We start from the raw sequence: 24,657 nt of genomic DNA, 5'->3' as shown, positions 1-24,657 counted from the left end.
CATAATCCGTACTATGATTAGTTGTTATACATCTGTCTCTCAGTGAAACAGTGAGGACAGGAAGATAAGTTTTAGACACTTTTAAAATTTCCAAAGCCCACCACAGGGCCTGGCACACAGCAGGGGCTAGTTAATGAATGAGGAATGAATAGAACAATGAAGTACCCACCAGAAGGTCTGGATTCTGCCTTGGACAGTAATTACCCCCCTCTGGAGGCTCAGACCCTTATCTGAACAAACAGGGTGTGGAACGATGTGCTCTGTAAGGTCCTTTCTTGCTCTACTGCTTTAAGATTTGATGACAAGGTAAACTGATTTGGTTGGGCTCCACACACCCAGTTCTGTCTTTCCTGTGCTGGAAAATGGGGAGTGGGTAATTTTGACTTACACTGATAAAAATTAGAAGTCAGGTACTGTATGAGGGGCTGCCACCCACCTGCCACCTCAGGATGCCCTGGAGGTGGGTCAAAGCCCATAGGCTGGGTACAAGCCCACAGGAGCCAGTGCTCCACAAACTGCCCTGGTTCCAGTGCCCTTGGCCCCGTACCTGGGCCAGAATACCTTCAGAAGATCAGTGTGTTTTCCAGACACCAGAGCACATTCCAAGCAGGTCTCCCTCTGTGAAGGAGAGAACTGCCCTCTGAACCTCAGCAGCTTCTTCTGGCCCTCTCGGGCTCCGCAGTGCCTCTGATCAGGGTGATGCTGAGGTGGGTGGGAGAGGAAGGGCTGCCTGAAGCTGGTTGTGGCACCTCCCTGGCATCCCGGGAGAGTCTGATGTTGGAGAAGGAAATAGCTAAGGGTAACCTGGAGTGGACTGCTGATAACTGGTCCTTACTTAATCCATGCTCATTGCTCTACGATGGCACACAGCACAATTCTTTACGTTAAAGTGGAAAAAAAATGAAGCTGTTAAAGTGCCGGAAAAATGGTGAATATTTTTATAAAATTGGAGTGAGGAAGGGCATCAAAGACAAAAAGCAAACAGGAAAGACTTACAGATTTGATTGGGTAAAAATTGAAAACTTTGGTATGACAATAAACACAAACACAAAACACCATAGTCAACGTTTAAAAATGGACAGAGACAAAAGAATATTTGCAACATGACAAAGAATTAATATTTTAGTATATAAAGAGTTCACATAAACCAGAAGAAAATGAACATGTCAAAAGAAATATGGGGAGAGAATACGTGGGCATTCACAAAACATACAAATGGATGACAGACATGTGCAAAGTGTTCAATATCCCTAGCAATGAAAGAAAAGGAAATAATATGAGGAACCACTTTTTCCATTTAAGTTCGCAAAGATCTAAAGAAAAGATGATACGTGGTGTTCCAAGGATGGAAGTATAAATTAGTACAACCTTTCTGGAAAGCAGCATAAAATTATGTATCAGGAGCTTTGAAAAGTTCATACTCTAACAGAAATTCTTTTAGGAGTTTATCCTAAGGAGATGATCATGGATTTGTATAAAGATTCAGTAACAACGATGCCTAAAACTTGGATAAACTTTAATGTCCAATATAAGAGTGCATTTATAGACTGCTAGGTAGTCTTGAAAAGAAGCTCATGTTAAGTGAAAAAAAGGAGGGTAAAAACTGGTGTGTATAATATTTCATTTTGTTTAAAAAATGATTTAATATGCACTAGAAAGGCTGAAACTCCAAAATGTTAACACTGGTTTCCTCTAGGTGACAGGATTATGGGTGATTTTTATTTTCTTTCCTTTATATTTCTGTATATTTAAACTTTTCTACAAGAAGTATGTGTATAACTTTAGAGATATAAAGATTGTTAATTGGCAAGAGAAAAAAAAACCTAAAAGTTTTGCTATGTTCTGAGGTTGATGAAGACACAATTTAACTGGAGATGAAAAAATCATTAAGCTGTTTTCTCTAATGAGAATCACTTGAAACCCAACTATTTTTGGAAGACGATAGCATAAGAGGAGGTGGCAGAGAAAAGCACTGAAGGCTGTGCTCTGCAAACGTGGACAGTTTGAAAAGCCAAAGAGTTTTTCAAACAGAAACGAAAAGTATCCAGCCTACATACCCGGCACTAGAAATAAGAAGAGAACTCATATGGTAGATCTAGTTCCCCTGGTACAGCCTACTCATCAAGCAATAGGCTTTGGGGCTTATTTCATTTACATAGTCTTTATTTTGTTATCACTGCTTTTAAACAACGACAGAGACTTTTGATCTGTACCATGTTTTAGAATCCCCATCCCTCCTTCTCCAGAGGATGCTACGACAAAGAGAGAGGAAGGAAGGATGGAAACCACTGAACATAGAATGAATCTAGTAACAACCACAGGTGAAAGATGGGACAACCATATTCGGGTAGATGAAATGTAGTTTGTTTTTAATAAGAAGTAACCTTAAAAGTAACTTGGAAAAGAAATTTTTTATAAAAATCTAAAATGATGACATGATCAAAATCTACCAGTTAAGTTTTTCACAAAACCCCAGTCATTAGGTCTTCCCTGTTGTAAACCACTGGCGTTTCCACTTGTTTCTCTCAAGTGCCATGAATTTGTCATCATACCTGCAAATCCAAGGACTCAACTCATGAGTCCTTGCTAATCTCCTTTATCAGTGACCCAATCTCATCTTCATTGTCAGCTTTAATCTCTTCGAATACGACTCCAATATTTATATCAACCATTGATTGCGAGTACGTCATGTTCCCACAATTTGCTGCATGTGCAGCAACAGAAGACTCTTTCCTGAAATTATTTACAACACTGTCGGGTAGAGGGTGAAAGAATCAGAGAGGAGTGAACACAAAACACCCACGGAACTAGAAATAAACACAGGAGGACTTCAGCACAGAGTGCATACTGCAAGAGTGGGAAGGCTTCCTGGAGGTGGCAGAGCTTGAGCTGTATCCCAAATGATGAGGAGCACCTAGACAAGGTAGGCATTTGGACTAGAGAAATGCAGGGCGCAGAGGTGGAAAGGGAGGGGCGAGGGCGGTCCGCAGGGTAAATGGAACTGAGTAGGGGGAGAAGTGGAAATAAGCCTGGGTGGGCCGATTATGGAGGGTTGTAAAAGTCAGTCAGGAGTTAGATTAGACGCGATATGGTCAGCAACAGGGAATCACTATAGTGAGTGGAAGACGTGGTGCCAAAGGCAGATTTTTAGGAAGGCAGGGCTAATAGCAGCGAGCAGAAAGGGCTGGAGCGGGGAAGGGAGGTGAGGACCCAGGGCACTCCGCAGCAGCGACACAGGAGAGGGAGAAGGTGAGGGCCTTCTCCATTCATGGCCTCATCCAGCAACCCTTTGGCAGGTCCCAGTCAGGCCTAGGCTCCGAAGTTATACTGATGGCCAGTGGCAAGAGAGTAAAATGGATGAAAAACTACAGCAAAGGCCTGAATACTGTAATAAAGGAAGGTGCAGGGTGTTGGAGGAGAAGGGAGGAAGGAGAGATTCACTAGGGAAGGCAGATACAATGTGATGGCTAAAATGACTTCTGGATTTGCAGCCGCAAAAATGATCAGACCAGTCCTTAGTGGGAGAGCTCGGAATGGTGGCATCTTGGGGGCAGGGTCTCCAACCATTTATTCCTGTCCAATTAAACATGACTGTCATTACAGGATGTGGGACCAGCTGTCCTACTGTCATTTCAGTGACCTTGATAAAGATGAAGCTCCTCCTCATCCATTTCCTCCAAACTCTTATTTCTACCCAATCTAGATTACATTTCTCCCACCTTCCCTCAGGATCCCCTCCTGAGCTCTCTTCTCATGTTCTACCCAGTGGGTCAACTAAACGGATTGTCTCATATCAAAATAAGTTTCACTGCCTGTTTCATCCTCTATAACTACAGCCCGGGAAAGCTCTAGAAGTTCTGATTTCTAATATCAGATGGTTTACAATAAAGCCCCTGCAAGAACATACATATTACCCTTAAAATGGTAACAGTAGCAGCAACTCACATTACTATGGATCAGTCACTAGTCACTATGCGAAACACTTTATACATTTCTCTGCAATGCCACGAGATGGGTAGTAGTATTGTTCTACAGTTGAACAGGGGGTTAGGTAACTTGCCTAAGGTTACTCAGTGGGGGAGTCAGTGTCCAAACCTGGAGACCCCGCTACTAGCCGCCAGGCTCTCTGCTGCCTCCACCTGAATGGTAAATGCCTGCTTGCTCTGCGGTGTGAGCTCCTTTCCTCCTCCCTGCATTTCCCCAACAGTCTTGCAGCTCTGGAAGCCTCTGTCCAGCAAGTGGAGAGACTCGCTTGTCCTTCCTCCTCCTCCCAACCTCTGCCCACAGAGTATGGAGGCTTGCTTTCTCCCCCTCCTCCTCTTCCACTTTCCTCCCTCCCCCACCTCCTCCTTCTCTTCCTCCTCCTCCTCCCTCTCATCTTTATCCTCACTATTCTGTGCCACAGGTCATCACTCACTCCCAAAGCACAACAAGAGAAGCTCAGAAGTTTGGACCCATTCTAGAAATGCTTTTCGAGAGCTCGATGCTAATAGTTTCCTCTTCCTCCTCCTGCTTCGTCATCACCATCACCATCACTGCTGATGTTATCGAGCACTTATCCTGTGCTAGGGATGTGCTCAGACCTTCAGGTGGATCCTCGCATTTGGTCCTCATCTTCCTGTGGGACAGGAATGATCTGGCCCACTTTACAGTTTCCAGGGTCCTACAGCCATGAGGTAGCAGAGCCACAAAGTATCTCAGGGTATTTTAAGCCTGGGTTCCTAAGTGCCACAGGTGACAGCTTCGCTTAGGTCCCCAGTGCTCTAAGTGAGCTGGGTTTGAAGTGTTGTGACTGTGAGTCCGCCTCCTAGTAAAAAGCTCTTGCTGGGATTCCTCTCTGCTTCCTTCTGATGCAGCTTTACAAAGTTCCGTCCTCCCCTTTCCATCTGAGCGAATCTAAATCTGTCTGCCAGCCTCACGGCCTCTCACATTTAGTTAACAAGCACATAATGTGCATTTGCTATTTTCACTGGTGTGAAATTAACTGCCTCTTGTGGTGTGTCTAAACCACGCATTATTCAAACTTGGGCACCACTTCCTTGGTCAGTGGAGTACACTGTAGATAAAAAAGGGCAAAACTTTTCTGTTGTTTAATTGAAGTGTTTCACATATGTGGCAATCACAGAGGATTCATTTTAATTCACACCAAAAGGATGAGTGATGGGTCTGAATGGGAACTGGACAGTTGTACTACAACATCCTAACTTTTTAAGAAGCAGAAACATGTACATGTTGTATGGTAGAGTAATTAGTAAGAAAATGTATAAATTACTTAATTCCTTAAAATGATTGATCAGCTTTTATTAATGGGATAAATTATGGCTACACTGGTTTCACATGGAGTTAGGTGGATACTTTGGGGATTCAGTGGTATTTGGACTCACTCTGCTGGGTCTGCAAACTCAACAATTAGATAAACATCAGCTTAGAAGGGACACAAATCACTCAGTGTCTGCTCATCACTGCAAGGAACTGTGCAGTCTTTTTTAAGACGTGGTTTTAGAAATGAGAGAATCCTGGATCCCTTGGAAGCACCTGTTTTTCAAGGTTTCAAAGATATTTTTAATATGTTTCTCTTTTTCTTGAAGCTACAAATGTCATGATGATCCCAACACACTATCAAAAGCTACTGGCCATTCTCCTCCCTTCCATCTTGTTCTAAGCCTCAGCAAGCATTCTCCAAATTCAAAATACTGAAGCATCGTGAGCTCCAAACCTCCCTTGCGGATACTGACAGATCACAAACTTGACCGACCCTATCACTCCTTGGGGCCAGAACTCTCTTCCATCATGAGTCCTCTTCATTTTTATCCCTGCTAAGCAGTCTGGTGGAACTTAGTTTGACATGTTACCAGGAACCCAGTACTATTCAAAAATGCTACCTGAGAGGGCATGTCTTTCAGTTTGTGCTGATGATTACATTTGAGAAGCTCTGGCGAGTGCAGACCTTTGTGCTCATACTATTAAAATTGTCACAATTACTGAAAAATCTTTTTCTGGATATTTGCCTATGGCTCTACCACAGGAATTACCAACATGAGTTTTGTGATGCCTGGATTAAAAAACAAAGGGCACTGACATTCTAAAAAAGTGTCCCTGAAAAAATTAATATTAAATGTATATAATTTAAAATATGACTAAATGAAACTTCAAAAAGCTTGAAAAATACTCCTGTGATGTATTTGTCCAAATGTGATTCAGAACACGACAGGTGAATTTTAGAAATCTGGACACCTATCATAGGTCTTTCTGAAATTCCAGGACTCTGGGAGTAGAACCAATAGTTTTTATGCTACAGTTTCTCTTGCCACCAAATTTGGAATGGAATTTTAATGCTAAATATGGATGGAGAATCCCAAACTACTAAAATTATACTAATTTTAATTAATAAAATATGTGTACATTGAATTGTTAAATTTTAAATCTTCATATCTCAAGCACCAGGCAGCTCTCTAGCACTATCTGAGAATAAGAATTAATTGTTCTTTTGTTTTTCCTACCTTAGAGAAAAAAATACCTGAGTAATTCTTTTGTTTTAAAAAATATTAATATTTCTGACTATTTAACTATATCTACATATATAATGGTATATTCACATACATGTTTTAAATGTACACAATACATATGCACAGATACACATATACCAATAGAATAAACACCAAAAGGTTCTTATAAGAAATTTTATCTGTCAGCTGATTCAAAGCATAAATAACAGGCTAAAATTTCCAAATACTCTGAGACCACCGGAAGACCCTGTGGTACTTTGTGTAATCACTTAATATTTAGAAGCCTATCCTTATGCCTAACAATAGAAATGTCATCAAATATCATAAGGCAATGAAATAAAAGTGATTTCTTACTGAATACTGGGAAAGATGTATTTCCTTTTAACACCTGGAATTCTTGTTCTAGTCGTCTCCGCAAATCTATTTGTTCAAATAAAACCTTCTGAAGTTCTTCTAATAAAGAAAAAAAGAAGAGTCATTTTACTAATCTTTACAAATAACTCTCCAGAGAACTGTTATATATGGCAATCTATTATTATAAGACAAAATATTTTACCAGTTTAAAAAGTGTCGCATAGACATAGGATAGATTTTGTGCAGAAATCCATGAATATAAATCAATGTAATGTATTATTTTAAAGTATTATTTTACAGTGTCATGTATTGATTGATATGTATGCATTAATCTCAATTATATCCACCCCATGGTCCATATATTATTCATATGTTGCTTGTCAAGCTTAAAATATAGTGTAGAACAAAAATATCCTCCTAGTATCTCTTTAGTCTTTTAAAGCTAAGAGAAGTTCTACAGAATTAAAACTTTTCTTTACCTTTCCCCATATTTTCTACATCCTTTCTGAGTGAATGAGGTGAATTCGTCTCTTGTGTGTGTTCACCTTTAAAAAAAAAAGGAGAAAAACATATTAGTTTTGTGTAGGCTATTTTCTGCAAGTTGTTATTTTCACTTTCTATTAATATCTACAAAAGAGTTTTTTTAATATAACTTCAAGGTGGAAGTCCTCGGAGCCAAATGTTGTCCTCATTTACTCGTGTATCATTCCCCTGAACCATGGAGGCGAGTGACAGAAAATGAGGGCGGAGTCCATCTAGACTGTGACGACAGCTCCATGAAAGCAGACTCCTGATGTCAGCCTCCCTCCCAGCCTCTACCACTGCCCAGCCTTTACAACCCAGCTAACTGCTAGAAGGGCAAAAGAGGAGGTTGAACAGCTGACATTTCTGGGAGAAATCTGATCAGACTCCCTCTCCTTCTAGAAGTGAAGATTTTATTGGGAAGGCGCCCAAGACCATGGAAGCAGAAGCCTCCAGCCTTCTTGGGCCACCAAAATGTGGGGTGGTGAAAAAGAAGTGGGAGGAGGCTTTAGCTGTCCCTGGGAGAGAAGTTATGAGCCTGGAGTGGTTTCCTAATAATTGATAATTTTTTAAAAAGAAATCAACCTAAAAGAAAGAAGTGAAATAAGTTATGTTACTTTGTAATAGTCATATGCTTGCTGATGATAGTTTCTTAACTACTTGTCTTCAACCAGTATAAACTGTATTGTGGATAGAAGTTAGATTGCTGTTCTTACCTATTTTGCTTCTGTGCTAACTAGAATGATGACAAGCTAAGAAAATGTATATATCTACAGTCATAAATTGAGTCTATATAATCCAGAAAACATAAACAAAGCAAAGAAATGCAATCATTCAGCTATCAGAATTTTAAGAAGTTTCAACTTGTTATCTGCAATTACCCACATAATTTAATTAAGCTTTCCGTTTTCATCTATAGAGATATGGCAGTGCAGACAAAGGTGCTCTGAGAAAGTTCCCTCTATCCCCCTCCCCTGCCCCCCAGGTTAGCTAGTCCATGTCCTTGGTGCTGTTTGCTTCCAGCCTTCTCCACCTACTAGGCAGGCTACCTGGAGGCGGGGCTCTGTCTTTTCTGCATGGCCAGTGCCTTGCACAGTGCTAGACACATACTCATATTCAATAAAGTGTCTTCAGCTGTCACTGAAAGGGACCCTAGGAGGTCGCAAATTCTAAATCATAGCACAAGTTAGATGCATCGTTTCAATTCTGTTCTCATATCTTTTCATTTCCCTTCCTCAGCAAGAAATGGAGTGAAATGGTCCCAGGCACTTCCAGGAATACTGGGGAATTTCATTGTCAAGGGAAAAATTTCTGCCAAGAGGGAAACAGAATTTCTTCCCAAAGTGGCAGCCTACAATATCAAGGATGGACAGAAAAGTCCTCAACATGATATTATAAATGGCGATTCTGCAGTCCACATGATGACTGTCAGGCGTATGTGTGTGCAGGTATGCATGTGTGCATATGTGTGTATGAAAATACAAATGTACAAATATTCCCAAGTATGTGCACAGTTATGGGAAGGCACTTCCTCTGGCTCCCCATCATCAGCACAACAATATCCAGGGCATCCTGAGTTCCTTAATGGCAGCCATTTTCTGTACTATCTAGATCATATTTGCACAAACTTATTCTCATTTTCATCTTGGACATGACCTTTCTCTGTAGGATTTGAACATTAATACCTTGGCTTTCTTCTCCATATAATAAGTAATGAGGAAATACCGGTGAAGCATTTTAAATACAGACCTCAACGTAATTCCTATAAACTACTATTATCTAAAAGAAGAGTAACACAAAGGTTGATAACAAATTGTAAATGTATAAACCAAGAACAATGATATTTTTAAATGAAGATAAATGCATATTATGTGCAGTTTTACCTATGTTTACTTTAGTCTCAGTTAACCAGATGTTAAATGCATAGATGTTTCATACCCAGATATAATATTGAGGTTGAACAAGAAAAGAGATGAGCATGCACACATCTCTGAATCTATCTACAGAGCATGATGAGATTTTATCATTCTACAACTTTCCCAACCCCTCAAGACATGATTTAAATGAGATAGTTAGTTTCTGAATAGGCAACTCTAGAAGCCATTTCCTTATCACATTATAGACCAGCTTCTTTTTGACCTACTAGTGTATTTTGTGGACTGTTTACCTTATATTACATTTCAACTAGATAATTAACTTAAAAAATTAAAATAATATGTGTAAAATTGCATTTCTTTTCTACTTCACAGTTAGGAGGTTTACATTGGTATGAAGCATTAAACAAATAGCTAGTAAATAAAACTATATTAACCACAGGCGAATCTACCAATGACATTAATAATACGCTTTTCATCCACTTTGTGAAGGATTAATTAATATTTTACATGTGTCTATTTTAAACAGGTATTTTGCTGCAGCTTCTCAGAAAAATCTGTCAGTTTTGAGCTTAGAAGATTCAAATTTCTCACTTGCAAAGGGTTTTAAAAAGTGGTTCAATGTTAGGTAAATAAGGAGCACAGAAGCTTCAGCTGCCCTTTGTGTATCTTTCACTGGACCGTTGCCTTTTGCATATTACTAATCTGTGAAAACCAGATTGTTAATGGTGGTTAAAAATGACCTCTGGGAGCCTGGATATGTTTGTTCACTATTACTGCTAATGTTTTCCATCTGGTTTAAAAAAAAAAAAAGGCAGTCTAATACTAGATTAAATAAATGAGATTTAGTTGACAATGAGCTTTCCATTTTTATAAATATTCCATCAGGTTAAATGCATTTTACTTTTCCAAAATTAATGAATGCATTTGGAGAAATCCCCAAACTAAAATTCTTACTTTCCTTCCCATTATATTCCCCCTTTAAAAAAAAGTGACAAAAAGGCCAGGGATGGTGCGAAGCTACCAACAGTGTCTGCCCGCAGTTCCCAGGGCACTGTCATGCCCTCAGGGCTGGGCTGAGGGCCTGCCCTCTGCCTCCCAACAGCCTCAGCACAGGCTTGGCCTCTGTTGATCAAGAGAGACTCCTCTTATATACGTTTAACTCCCAAACAAACACTGAATTTTAATAATTAATCTTAGTTTTATAATCTGACTTAATTTAAAATTTCTAGAAGTTTAATTTTCTCTTTCCCTAACAATCTACCTTAGAGGTACAAGTTGGATGGGGTCAAAGTTAATCTACATTTTGTATAACTAGTACATTGAACAAGAACCAAAATTTAGCACAACGTATGGTTTAGAGAGGTTTTTAAGAACATTTTGCATTAAGGCATTAAAAAATCAATTACACAGAAAGCAAAGTTAAGTAATTTTCTCCTCTATCAGTGGGACATGGACTTCTGTTAATTTCTTGGTGTTAAATTCTACATTAAACTCTTCCCCTGTGATGTCTGGCACAGTAGTGAGGTCATAGAACAGAAAAGAAAATCAATATCACTGGAGAGGGTATGCTACAAAATGAACTAACTAAATATTAACTCCATTAGCCAAAAAAGGGAACAAGAGCAAGATTAATATTTGTGGGTTTATAGTTAACTAAGAATTACAACAAAATTTACAGTTCACGATCAGAATTTATCGTGAGTTGCATACATGTTGCTTCTTGAATCAGTATATCAAATTTCGTTGATTAGTGAATTGTGAGTTCATTTAGAATTCTCTTAAGTTTTAGAACTTGTGTTGTCAATTAATGCTATTTTTTATTTTTTTCTGAAGAGTTTTTTATTGTCCTTCTCTATCGCCTTGATTTTCATATAAATTATTAAAAACCACAAGAAGGAAAATGTTTCCATAAATAAAAAGAAATTTATATTTGAAATATGGGGATTAGTTAATTTTGAATACATATATTTAAATACCTCAAAATTCGTTGTTCATAAAAATGTCGGTAGTAATTTAGAGGTGGATAAACTGAGGCCAAAGTACTTAAAGGGCTTACCCAAAGTCATCTAGTAAGTGAGAGAATTAAAACTCAGATCTACTAGTCTGTGCTTTTTAGAATTTTTCTTCTTCTTCTTTTACTTTTTTTAAAAAAAAAATCATAAGCATGTTCTAAAATAGAATGGAATAATAAATCAGAGCGCCTCATCTGCTATATATTCATGAGAAGTGTAACTGCTTCTTACTATTCTCAGAAATCCATCCATAGCATATTAAGTACACTAGAGAATCATACCAGTGAAAATCAAATTGATTTTAAAACTTCTATACATATAACAAGATGCAGCCACTCTCAGAGTCCAATGGTTCTGGCGTTTCTACAATGAAAGGGATTGGAATTGAGGATGACTCCACTTTACGTGATTTCCTTGACCTGCAATAGCTTTCAGCTGTCTCACCAGCTTACCCCACTGCATTCAATTTCAAATCACTTAACTTCAGTAAAGTTATTCAAAACGGATATGCAAAGCCTTACTCTGGGATTGCAAGCAAAATGCTGTCATTTATATTTTTGAGCAGGTAATATTTTGACCAAACTGCCATCCTCCTAATCTATATTACTTGGCTTTAAAGCAATGGGTCTTATTTTAAAGAGACCTACAGATAAAAGTTCTGGCTTCTGGGGGATTTTGGCTGCTTGAAACTTTAGGTTTGATCCCTCTAATTATAAAGAAGTATAATATCTGCTATGAGTAAGGTTAATGACCATTAACAGGGAGGTTTTTAAAAAAATCATTAAAAAATGTAATCTTTTTGAAATCACTGAAAAGTAACAGTTACCAATAGGGCTGAAAGGTTGAAGAAAGGCCAAACTTAATTAAAATGATGAACTAAAAAAATGAACTGGAACTAAATATTGTTGCTAAACTGAATTTGTGTTAGGGATAAATTAAAGCAAGTACCTATCATTTAAAGGTAAGTCTGTATCTTTACTTGTTTAGAGAAAGGTCAGAAATTTCCTGATAAACTATATTTATGATTGTCATGGGAGTGAAAAATTCATGTAAAAATCAAAAATTGCATACTGACTTATTAGGTAGTTTGAAAAGACATTTCATTCTTCTATGTTATACTGTATATGCACAGAAATAAAACACTGATATTTTCCAATAATGATGATTGAATTAAACGTTGGCTAAAGGGACATATGGTTATATAAACCTTTTTGGATGTTATATTGTGTAGACTGCTATTATAGTATTCATACTGCCTTACACCTTATCTGTGCCCTCCTTTGGATTGGAAGCAACTTGAGAGCAGGGACTGGCGTTGTTTCTATCTCTGAATCTCCAGAGCCTAGCAAAATACCTAGCATACAGTAGGTATACTGAAATATTTGGGGAGTAATTGAGTAAATAAACAAATGAATGCTATCATGTACATGTGCAAGTTAACAGTTGTTACATGGGGAGAAGTAGCTCCATTCACCAGCAAGGTGTTCCAGATAAAGCATTCTACTGCTACCACTACAAAGCAGTTCATCACAAGGCTTCACAATCTCTTTGGCTCATCTGGATTTTTGACACTTTGCTAAATGAACGGATTCTTAGTGTCTGATCACAAGTAAATACATTAATACCAAAACATAGGCCAATTGGGTGACCATTTTGGGATTTTCTCAAATGTGTATTCCAGTGTGAAGACCATGAGCTGATCTTTCCTACAAGCAAGGACAGTTGAAGGTACAGCGAGTCCTACAACAACCAAATCTCCTTAACACTTTCTGGTGTTTAAAATATCTTCTCTGCAGGCTCAGCAAAGGAACCATGAGGGTGAAATTCTTGTGACCCAAGATTCCAAGATAAATTTAACAAAATATACTCTTTACCCAAACATTTGTTCATGTCAATAATATATTTTCATCCTTTCCACGTCCCACCTGTCTCACATTCAATACAGGATAATAATAATATGATATAACCTACTACCTACATACTTCTCTGAATAATGTGAGAATGAAATTGTAATACGGAATATCAATGTGGAGCAAGTTTCTCTGGGAATCTGTATCAAATTAATTATTGTGAGGGAGGGACTAGTAATACATCAATAGCATGACTAGGTGTTATTACCAACATAACTATTGACTGTACTGCCCTGAGCTCCGGACACCGTGGAATTTTTATGTGAACACTGATCCTGACTATACTTTTATTTACATACTTTTGACATTTGTATTTCCATCTGAACATCAGACAACAGTGGATTCTGTGGTTTTTGACCCACTCTGGCTATCATGCTTGGGGTTCTAATGACTTTTTTAGGGTTTATTGAACTTACTAAGTATGGGGGAACCAAATCCCTTCCAAGGCCAGGAGGAACTTGTTTTCAAATGGAAACAGCCCAGCCATCCAAATCGGAGGAAGATGAAGAAGAGAAATTCAGTTTTTAACAAATCTATAGAGACAATTCATGTACACGAAATGAAGAGAATATAATTCAGTAAAGAAATCAGTATGTTCTAATACATTTAGATTTCTAATGGGTATACACATTTGTTGAAACGTTAACTTAAATTTTTTATGATAATTATGAATACTAGCTGTTAAGTGCAAAGTAGGAAATTAAAGTTCCTAAAAAGATGATTTCAGATTGTGAAGTTTGGATGTTCTCATTAAATCTATGGAAACTATTTTAAATTTAAAAACTTAAACATCAAATTGTCCCCTAGTTTTGTACAAATCATTGATACCCCTTAAAAAACTACATACATTTTACATCTTTTATAGAATATTTATAAAACTTTATTTTTATTTTCTTTAAAATTTGCACCCAAATAGAGTAAGAGTTTAGCCCAAGGAGACTTCTAATGAGTTATGCTTTAGCGAAATGAAGTCTGGTGTGAATTATTCTCTAAATGTGCTATTTTATATTAAATACATGTATAGTATAATTTGAACTTTAATATCAGCAATAGCCAACTGAAAAATAAAAACTTCCAAATTTAGGCAGTCAAAAACAACCTTAAAATTAATGCATATAAATTACAAAGTACTAATTTTAACAAGCAACAGTAAATTAAAACCTGTCTTGAGATGAGTAAATGAAAAGTGGGGTCCCTGTCCTGCTCTGAATGGCTTACATTATTTAAAAAATACAAGTCATTGCTACATGCAAGTTTTCTTATTTTATTGGACTTCGAGCTTCATGGGGCTGCTCACAAAATAGGGTTGTACATAAAATAAAATAAAAACAAATAAAAATTCCTCCCAAATTAAGTTATTGACAATGCCACTAGGATGTGACACTGCTTTTAAACTCTCTTTCCAATCTGTGTCTATTTTGGTTAGAGAGGAATCGGAATTCTCTAAGTGCTCACTGGTTGTACAACACACACCCAGCAAAGGTCTCCATCCACTTCGGCTGTTGAAACAGCCCGATTAATTTGCATTCACTAGAGTACATATAGACTCCCATCTGTGGTTTCTAGGCATGGGAGAAATTGGGCTACTTTTAAATCTGTTTTTAGCTCTACAGAGCTGCTAAATATCATTTGATATGGGGCTGAGAAATGTTTCCAAAACTGTTTTTTTTATATTCATAAATGTGTTGTTTCCAGTGGCTGTTAATTTCTACACATATCAAACAAAGAAAAGCAATCGACTATCCAGAAATGTCTGGGAAATGGTTAGATATTACAGAATCAATCAAATAGAATTATAAACCTTTGTGTGTGTGTGTGTGTGTGTGTGTGTGTGTGTGCAAACCCATTAGAAATGTGTTGGTACCAATCCTTTCTATTTCAAGCCTCAATTTTGTGAAATATAGTACTAGGGAAGAGGTAGTTCCTGGGCAAATATCATTGCCTTTGTGACTTTATTTTGTACACTTTAGATTGTAACAGAAAAATCCACATTTAACAACTTTATCATATTAGACACAGAGCAAATTTGTGAAAGGTGATTTTTTTGAATTTTCAAAGCGTTATGCTTTAATGTGAAAGTGATAATAATAAAAACACTTAAAACATGCTAACAAACAGGTAAAGCCAGAATGCACAATTTTATGGAGACTTGATACGGCCAAGGATACACCACCAAATTATTCTTAGTAACTCCTTAGCATTGTCAGCCCAAACTGGCTGTTGATCAATATTTATAGCAAATACTCATGAAATAACTTGGAAATAACTCACAATATATAAAGCTTTCTTCCCATGATATATAAAGCTATTTTTTCATTAAAATAGGTGTTTGCCTTTTGCCATTTAAAGTATTGAGAAGTTTCCTTTATAGAAAAATAAAAACAAAGGTTTGGAGACCTTTTTCATTGTACTTTGCTGTTATATAAGATTCCTTTAAGATCCTATTTTCTTTATTTCTGCTCCCCACACCACTCTTTCTCCCTCTCCCTCACTTCCTAGCTTGCTCTCTCTGTCTCATTTGACAGGCAAATTTGCAGACATTGCCGCAGGATAACAACCTCGTTTGACAGTCAATTAACCGTGAATAGTCAAAGCCAAGGCAGTTTGCATTACATAAATGGAAAATTAGATTCCTTTTTCCCAAGAAACAAAACCCTCTCCTTAAGACACTGCAATAGACAACTTAGTATCAAAACTTCTAATCACGTCTTTCCCAAACCCCTTGGAGACATTTAGCAATCAGTAAAAGGTGGTTTCATTTAATTTGTATAATGTAATTTTTGTAAATGTATTATACATTTTGTGTAGAGATCATTATCATGGAGATAATATAAATGTTGGCATAGATGTCATAAAACACCTTTAATGTCTTTCTGACAGATATTAAAAGCAATAAGCTGTGATCCTTTTTAATGGAAGGTTTCTAAGAGAACATTTCAATTATTGTCATTTTATGCTTTTCCAGCCCGTTTCATTGTGTAACCTGATATATTTCTGAATTGTCTTCTGAAATATGCCCAGCAATTAATAATCTTATTGCTATTAATGTCACTGCTTTCCCATTTGTGTTTTTTCTTAGTTATATCTACTAGGAATTGTTCTTTATCTTTACCCTTGTACTAAATATTCAGTCTTCTGATTATGAATTTCAGCCCTTCTCTCTGTCATCTGACTCTTCGTTCCTTCTATTTGTCCCAGCCTACCTGATCTTTCTCTCCAAAAATCTCCTCCGGAAGCATCAGAGTCTGTGATGAAAAAGCTATGCTCCTTGTTCTTATCTAGAATCAAACAAAACACAAAATCTACAAGTGAATCTGTACTGACAGGTGGGAAACAAAGACATGCAAGAATTTTAACATGTATTTATGTATCTGTGTATGTTTAGAGTACTGATGCCATTTAAATGCAAAGGCGTATGTTGAGATTGGGGCTAACAGTGCTGTTATCTGGAAAATTGCCATTGCTTGGAAACTACAGAAAGGCTGCCCATTAAAATATAAACTGTAGTATGAAAAAACTCCCACAAAATTCAATGGATGAAAACCCACAGAATGGTGGTAGGGGCAGGAGATGCTGGGTGTAAGTCTCACAGAAATGGTTAAATGCAGGAAAGAAAACTGGGGGGTTATTTTACCTGAAAAGTTGTTGTCATCCTTTGTAGATAAAATAACTTGGTTATTTTCCTTAGTTTTCTGATTCTGTATGGAGAAGAATTAGAGACACAAATCAATGCCTGGATGAAACCATATGCTAATGTCAACAGTCAGCAGGAAGAAGCATCAATAAAAGTGACTCCATGAGCCTCAGGAGACTTCATTTTTTGATGATTATCTTCTCTGAATAGTTGTTGTGCTTAAATACAAGTGTACGACTGCACGTACCTGCACTATCCTTTACGAAATAGTATGTTAAATATGCACCTATTATACGCTCTGTAAATCAACATGCCACATTATTTGTCACATCTACACTACATTAGGACAGAGTCACTTCACTCTGAAGTCCTTGAGAGTGTTTTCTATGCACACTTGAACCTATGCACACAATGCTGAGCCACTTAAATTTCACTTTGGTCTTTAGGGGTCCCAGGTAGCACTTTCATGTGGGTGGAGATTGGTTTGGGAGAAGCCAGTCTTGCTAAAGAGTCTGCCTTTTGTTTTACTGGACACAATATCTTACAGAAGTGTCCATTCTGGCTAGAGCTCTGGGGTTCAAGTCTTGATTAAAGCAGTTCAAATAAAACTGAATCTAACTTTTGAAGTCAATGTATTTTTGATCTTTTCTGGGTCATGGTTCGGGGAGGCACTGAATTACAGAGAAGAAATATGATAGGATCATTCAGACTGCACCAGTTTTGTGGTCCCACTGCTTCTGGGGGAACAATTGTGCTCAGCTGGGTGCAGGGAGTTGGGCAAAGGAGATTGGTAGATTAGAGGAAGGACTTGGTCAATTTAGGGGTCTTTCCCAACTTCTATAAGCAGCCAACTTAAATATAGGAGGGAATAGAGGCCCCAAGGCCTTCGAGAGGCTTTGTAACAGAGACCAGAAACCACATTTTTATGGAGGACAGTTGGTAGGAAAGAAGCCCTCCCAAACACACTGAATATTTCATTTCTGTGGGGAAATCTGGTGATTCATCTTTCCTGCGCATATGTAACCGATTCAGCCTAAAGGTGCATTTAAATAATAATAATTAGCTTGAAGGCGCCTAAAGGGAATATTTACATCTTTGTAGGAGGGCTGCTCCTCCAGTGATGGATGGTGGACCGGGCTGCCCGGGCTGCTGCTAAGGCCGCCGCTTGATTTCTGGGAGGCCAGCGGCGGGGGCGGGGGCGGGGGCGGGGGCAGGTCCCCGCCGCCCGGGTCACCCAGTTTCCTGTCCTCCTGCAGCAGCCTGGAGGAGTTCAGGGCCAGTGGGAAAGCGCCCGCGGCAGCCGGCGGGCGGTCCCGGCTGCTCCCCTTCTCCGACAGCCCTCTGCCCTGGAGGAATCGGCCGCCCCCGACTAAAGGGTCCCCTAGCAGGACCCCTGTCTCCTCGTCTTCCTCCTCGTCGTCCTCGGGGTCTCGACTTTCCTCCTCCTCTTCCTCGCCCTCGGGGGGCTTGTGGCCCTCCACGTCCACCTCCTGCTCTTCTTCCTCGTCGTCCTCGTCCTCGGAGGTGTCCTCGCTGGGGTAGCTGCAGCTGGTGCCACTGGGGGACAGAAGGCCTCGGTGGTGCGGCTGCGGGGCCAGCGGAGGCGGCGGGGGCGGGGGCGGGGGCGGGGGCGGCGGCGGGGCTGGGTGGTGGCGCTCGGAACCCTGCTCGTCGGGCTGCGGGGGCAGCAGCAACAGCGGTGACGGCGGCTGCGGGGGATGATGGTGGTGGTGGTGTTGGTGCGGGTGGTGGTGGTGGTGGTGGTGATGCGCTTGGGCCGAGTGTGGCGCGCCCGCGGACGCCCCGTGCAGTTTGGCCAGGCTCTCTGCGTCGTCCTTGCCGCCCACCGGCCGGAAGGCGCTGGAATGGTGATAGCTGCCTCCGCCGGCTTTGCGCCCCTCCAGGAGGTGCGGGTGGTGGGGCGCGGGCACTCGGGCACCCATGGGGCACGCTCCGGCGGCCGCGGCCCCAGCCCCAGACACGGAGCCCGGGTCGGCCGGAGGCGTGGAGCCCGCACTGCAGTCCCCGCCGCTGCCGCCCGGGGGCGACTCGAAGAGCGCGTCGCGAGCGCCCGCCCCGCCCGCAGGAGGCGGCGGGCCGGAGCCCGGGCCGTTGGCGACGACCGGAGGGGGCTGACCCGGCGTGGGGGCCGCTTCGGCGCTCCCGCCCGCGCCGCCGGGCTCGGCCAGGTCCAGGAAGGCCTGACGCAGCAGGGCCGGGCTTTCTCCCAGCGCGCAGCCGAGCGCCGAGGGCGGCTGCGGCGGGGGCTGTAGGTATGTGGGCACGGGAAGCCCGCCCGGGGTCCGCGGAGGCCAGAACATGCAGAAGGGAGGGTAAAAGGCGTCCTTGCGGCCCGCGGGCCAGAAGAGGCCCGACAGGCCGGCCTTGGGCGCCGCGCCCGCGCCGCCCGCACCCCCCAGGGCCTCGGCCGCGGCGCCCGCGTCCTCCTTCTTGTGGCACAGGCCGAAGGCGGCGGCTGCAGCCGGGAAGGTGTAAGGATGCGGGAAGAGCCCCCCGCAGCCTGGGAACTTCTGCAGCACGCCCCCGAACGAGCCCTTGCTGGGCACCGGGATGACCGGATAGCTGCGTGGCCCTTTGGCGCCAGCCACCGCGCCCGCGCCGGCGCCAACGCCCGTCACGCAGCCGCCCCCCGCGCCACCCCCGCCCGCTCCGGCGCCGCCGGAGGCCGCGGCCACCGAGAGGCTGGCGGCGGCGGCCGAAAGACTGGCGGCGGCCACGACAGCCGCCTCCTGCAGCGAGTCGTCGTCGTCTTCGAAGCGCGGCCTCTTGTGATGCGCGTGCGGCGCGCCCGCCAACTCGGCCAGAGGTGGCGGGGGCGGCGGCGGGGGCGCCCCCAGCAGGTGCGGGCCCAGCAGTCCCCCACCTCCCGCCACCGCCGCCGCCGCTGCCACAGCGGCCGCCTTGACCGAGCTGAGCGGGTGGCAGGCGGGATGCGCGCCCGGCTGGGGCAGCGCGCGCTTCCGGCTCCCGCCGTTGAACATGGCCTTGACGTCCTCCCAGGCGAATACTAGCTCGTCCTGGGGGCTCTTGTCAGTGAGTTTGAGATGACGGCGCCACGAATTGAAGTTGGCTGCGTCCGGCTGCGTGTACTTGGCGTCGGGCGTACGGTGGGAGTGGAAGATGAACTTGTTGGGCGAGAAGTACATGTTGCAATAGCTGCATTTGATGCACTTGGCGCGGGAGCTGTTGTAGCGCGCGGGGATGAAGCTGCCGCGGCAGCCCCAGGCGCATTCGTGCGAAACGTCGAAGGCGAAGTTGTCAGGCAGCTTGGGGGGCCTGTTTTCGCCTAGGAACGACTTGCACAAACGCTCAGCCTCACGCTTAGTGATCATGCCGCAGCGGCGCGATGAGATGGGCATGGCCCCGGCGCGTCGCAGGATCTCCAGCTGCACCGGCGTGCACTGCACGCACGTGATGCCCAGCGCCACGCGGCGGTTGTGAATCTCGTTGTAGCTGAAGTTCTTGAGGAGGGTGTTGGAGATCTGCGCCAGGCATAGGCGCTCCTGCCCGTCGATCACCAACGACACGATGGGAATGCCGTAGAGGATCACCTGGCCCACCTGGTTGGGTTTCAGGTTGGCGTGGCCCGGCCGCGGCTGGTTCAGCGCGTCGGGCTGGAAGGCGCTCGACGGTGATGCCAGCAGGATATCGTTGGGCCCCGGCAGCGGGCTGGAAGCCATCTCCTCCGCCGCGGAAACCCGGGCCGAGCCCTCCGGGTCGGCCTTGGAGACTGGAAGGGAAAGGAGAAAGCGTTGACTAGAGCTTTTTCAGTTTACAAAGAGAGGGGTGGGTTGAGTCGCTAACTGAAGAATTATAATCACTTCCTTGCTTTGGTTAAGATATAATTATCACTGGGCAAAGGAACCAAGTTTCAGACACAAGGAAGTCATCTCTCTTAAATTTCCTCAAGGTCATCCTTTGGAAATGCAGGAATTTGCAATTGCTTTTCTTCGGTTCTAAATATCCAAAGTAAATTTAAAAAAAGTCAGTTCCTAAGAAACTCAAGACCTAATCCCCAATTTATAGAAGCTGTTAGAATAAAATGGCACTCCTGCTATAAATTAGGAAGTAATGATGACAGTTGTAACTAGTACAGGTTATAAAAGTTATGGAAAACTGAGGCTTAGCCATTGAAGCCCGAATTTTAAAAGAGAGACCAGTCGCATTTGCTTGAAAATAGATTGATTTTGGTTTAAAAAAAAAAAAAACCCAAACCTTTTAAAAAGTAATTTTTGTGGCATCTGTGGTTTCCTTGAGGGAAATTCACTACTCGTTGAGACACAGCTCATTAAAGCAAAACGAAATCCCTTCTCCCTTATCTTTGCCATTAGATATTTTGATACTTTAATTAGAAATTTTGGGGGAAAATGTACAAACCTATATGCAAGATTGCACCAAAACAGGCGTTTCACTTTCAAGGGTTCAAAAAGCCGCTTGCTAAAATTGAGTGGTTCCGGTTCCAATAGGTGGCTTTAAAAGATGAAGTTGTACACTTGAAGATATTCAAAAACTGTTTGCCTGTCATTTCCATGACAATGAGCAAATAAGTACAGGCAAGAGTGTTAAGCCCAGAAACAGTGCAAAGAAACTGAACAATTCTTGGGGGTCATTATTGATGGGCTTTAAAAGGCAAATTTAGTTGAAAGGTGAACCACTTTCTGTGACATTTCTTTTTCTGATCTATGTAGATATCTCTTTACCTTATTGGGAGTGGGGGGAAGTGCCCCACGGTAGGAATAATCCTTGGACTAGGTAATCTGCGGGAGCGCTGAAAGCGGAAGCCCAGGGTTGGGCCTGCGGTAAAATTCCTGTCATCTCTGGTCAACGGGATACTTAATGGGGGAAAACAGCTAGTAAATTGAAAATACAGAAAAAGCAAGCTAAAGAAACCTTTGTGACAACACTGCTAAGTCAAAACAAGCAAAGTGGCTCATTCCCTGCGAAACTGACAGTGACCTTTGCACAGCTACTTGTCCAGGGCAGCTGCTAAGACTATCGTTTGCCCTGGAAAATCACCAGTGGCCGTCGCATCACCACTTTCCGCCAAGGACACTGGAGTTTGTTATTACAGAGATTTCAGTGAATACACTAGTGTACCCCTTTACCCAAATTGTCATATCCTGGTCCTCTCTGGGCCCCTGTGACCTCTATCCCGACAACCTTTGCCCTTCTGACCCCTGGATCCTCAGCTCTCATTACGTTCTGTGGCCTCCAGGAAGGGTGAACAAACCTCAATGCGATCAACGAGACGAAAGCCAGGCTTGTCACTTCGGATGGATCAAAGACAATATTTCCAGGGGACGGGGTGTTAAATGGCACAGTGATATCTGGGCCTGATATAACCAGCCCTAACTTTGCCAGATGGTCCTTCAATCCTCATTCCCCTCCCAAACAAGATTCTTATTATCTTCATAAGACCCTGGGATAACGGCAATGCGCGCAGCGGGCCTGGCCTAGCGGGGAGCTGGCTAGAGACCCGCAGCCTGAGCAGCTGTAGACTGGGCAGAAGTGTCTCCTACTGGGTTGCTCCACTTTCACCCCAAGCTCTCCCAGAGACTCCTGTCAGAGCAGAGACACAAATAAAAGGATTTAGGTTGGGGGATTTTTAAAAGGGAGTGAGGGAAGAAGAGACAATTAAAAGTTAGTTGAACTGAGAAAGAAAGCTGGCGAACTTCCCTATCTGACTGACGAGCCAACGACTCTCAACTTAACGCCCCAGGCTCCCAAACCAACCACTACCGAAGCCCTCCGCTGCCCCTCAACCTAACCGGAAAAATCCCACCGCTCGGGATCCCAAATAATGAACCGCGAGCTGTGCGCCGAGTGGGGGCCGGCTGGTTCCGGCAGTACCTGGTAACCCCTAGCTGCCTTTATGCGCGTGGCTGCCGGCCCATCTTCCGAGGTCGCTCGGAGGCGAAGCATCCAAGCGGGTCCTGGAATCCAGCGGGCGGGACTTCAGAGGGCTCCGCGTGAAGATCCTGGCGCTCGTCGGCTCTAATGGCGCTTGTACCCCGGCCCGCGGAGAATGACCGCCTGAATTGCTGCGGGGCGTCCCCTCGACCGCAGAAAGTGTGGGCGCGCGGAAACCTGCGGCAGGCGAGCCCCAGGTGGAGTGCAGTCTGACAGCGCCTTTCTCTGTCTCTGAACTCGTGTCGGACCGAGGGGACGCCACCCAGCGGGCAAGGTGACGTCACCGTCTCCCTGACACTCCACATTAAAGGGCTGGCATGTTACAGGGAGGGAGGGGGGAGAGCGAAAGGGAGAGCGAGCAGCTTCGAGATCCTTTCTCAGCAGGCACGAAAGCTAACACCTAACCAACCCGCAATTGCCAACAACCTCTCCATTGAGCAAACGCAGCAATGGTGCTGGAGCCGTAGATCTGATTTAGGAGTGGAAAGCGTGATCCCAGGGACCTGGATCCTGGAGGCCCCGGATTCTAGAAGGACCCCTCTAAATTGACTGTATCCCTGCCAGTTATTGTCTCCTCCCCTCATTTCTCTGAGCCACCCTCCTTCGCGAATGATCTCTCAGGTACGCGGTGCAAATCAGTAGCCTCACTGTGTCTCCGAAGATATAGGAATCACAGTTCACAGTTAGCCGGAGAATAGAATAGTTTCAGTGCTCCTTTTAAACTGTGAAATAAGAAAAGCGGGGCGGGGCGGGGCGGGGCGGGGCGGGGGGGGGGCGTTCTGCAAAGTGTGCTGAATCTAAGAACTTGGAAGGAAGCGTGGAGAATGTCTTCATTTTTGGATACACATTTGCCTTTTTAGGACAAGATACAGAGTGGCATTCTCTATTTTGGAAAGTGTGCAATTAAGTGAGGACCCCAATGAGTGCATGTGTGCACTCATCAGTCAACTTCATTCAGAATAGTTCTCCATCCCATTTTATAAAACACATGCAGGCCACTTCAGCACAAGGAAAAGGTGAGACAGGAAAGCAGGGAGGCCCCCAGCCTTGACCCGCACTTGAGCAAGTTGCCAGTGTTCCCAGAGAAGTAAATTTCTCAGGGAACTATGTAGAAACATGCCCTTAAAAAAAGGGAAATAATAATAATACTAATGAGAAGAAGAAGTAGAAGTAGGATGGGAAAAGACCATTTCCTATAGCTTCCCAAAGTAAGGCACACATACAATATAGTGAAGTGTCAGTATATTACTTCCTAATTGATCAGCTATTAGGAGTCAAAATGACCACCTCTCGTTTATCAGAAATGGAAGAAGCTGCTTATTTAGAGGACGTTCTAAGAAGAATACCTACACGGGGTGGGATTGGAAGATCTTTTAAGTTTTTCCCTTACTATCAGAGCTGAATTTTCGATTGCTGCCTGGTGAAACACATAGCCTTTAGAGTTGGGCAGTCGTATTGTAGAAATGGTTGAAAGAACAACCTCCACTAACCCGGAAGCCCAACGGGGACTACATCATAGTATCAACAACAAACCATCACTAAATTCAAGTGTGAAAGTGTGAAATCTTAACACTTCATTAAAGGTCAGTAAAACAAAAGGGAGTCAATTGAACAAAAAGTGAGGGATACAGGAATGGTGGCTATTTTAAATTAATATGCAGAAAACATAGTTTCAGAGCCATGAAAATTGTAACATTTGTGTGGGCATAAGTTTCAAACGGCAGTGAAATTATATTTCACCCAACTCCTAGTTTCTGAAGTCACCATCGGCACTAATTAGGCTCTGTTCTAAGGGGCTGAAGTCAACTGAATGCTCCCTCCCTAGTGCCCTAGAAGCCTCCCATCCTAGAAGAAGGGAAACTCACACTATGCCTGACTGGCTCATTTGCCGAAAGAGCGTCATTTTCATTC

At 42.8% G+C, this 24,657-nt stretch overlaps 1 protein-coding gene across 1 annotated transcript in view; it reads right to left on the bottom strand.

Annotated features, from left to right (window-relative positions):
- SKOR2 (SKI family transcriptional corepressor 2) overlaps positions 1 to 20,516 on the bottom strand; it is a 35,984-nt gene extending 15,468 nt beyond the window's left edge. Inside the window, exons 1-5 of the mRNA XM_057527238.1 lie at positions 17,907 to 20,516; positions 16,816 to 16,879; positions 16,385 to 16,459; positions 7,340 to 7,405; positions 6,861 to 6,959 (exon numbers count right to left, since the gene is read on the bottom strand). Of these exons, the coding sequence (XP_057383221.1) occupies positions 6,861 to 6,959; positions 7,340 to 7,405; positions 16,385 to 16,459; positions 16,816 to 16,879; positions 17,907 to 20,516 (2,914 nt within the window). The remainder of the gene's footprint in view (positions 1 to 6,860; positions 6,960 to 7,339; positions 7,406 to 16,384; positions 16,460 to 16,815; positions 16,880 to 17,906) is intronic.
- Positions 20,517 to 24,657: the final 4,141 nt, after the last annotated feature.

Source organism: Balaenoptera acutorostrata, chromosome 13 (assembly GCF_949987535.1).
Source record: "Balaenoptera acutorostrata chromosome 13, mBalAcu1.1, whole genome shotgun sequence".
NCBI lineage: Eukaryota > Metazoa > Chordata > Mammalia > Artiodactyla > Balaenopteridae > Balaenoptera > Balaenoptera acutorostrata.
Note: the sequence above shows the minus strand (reverse complement) of the source record. Positions and strands in the feature narration are given on the sequence as shown.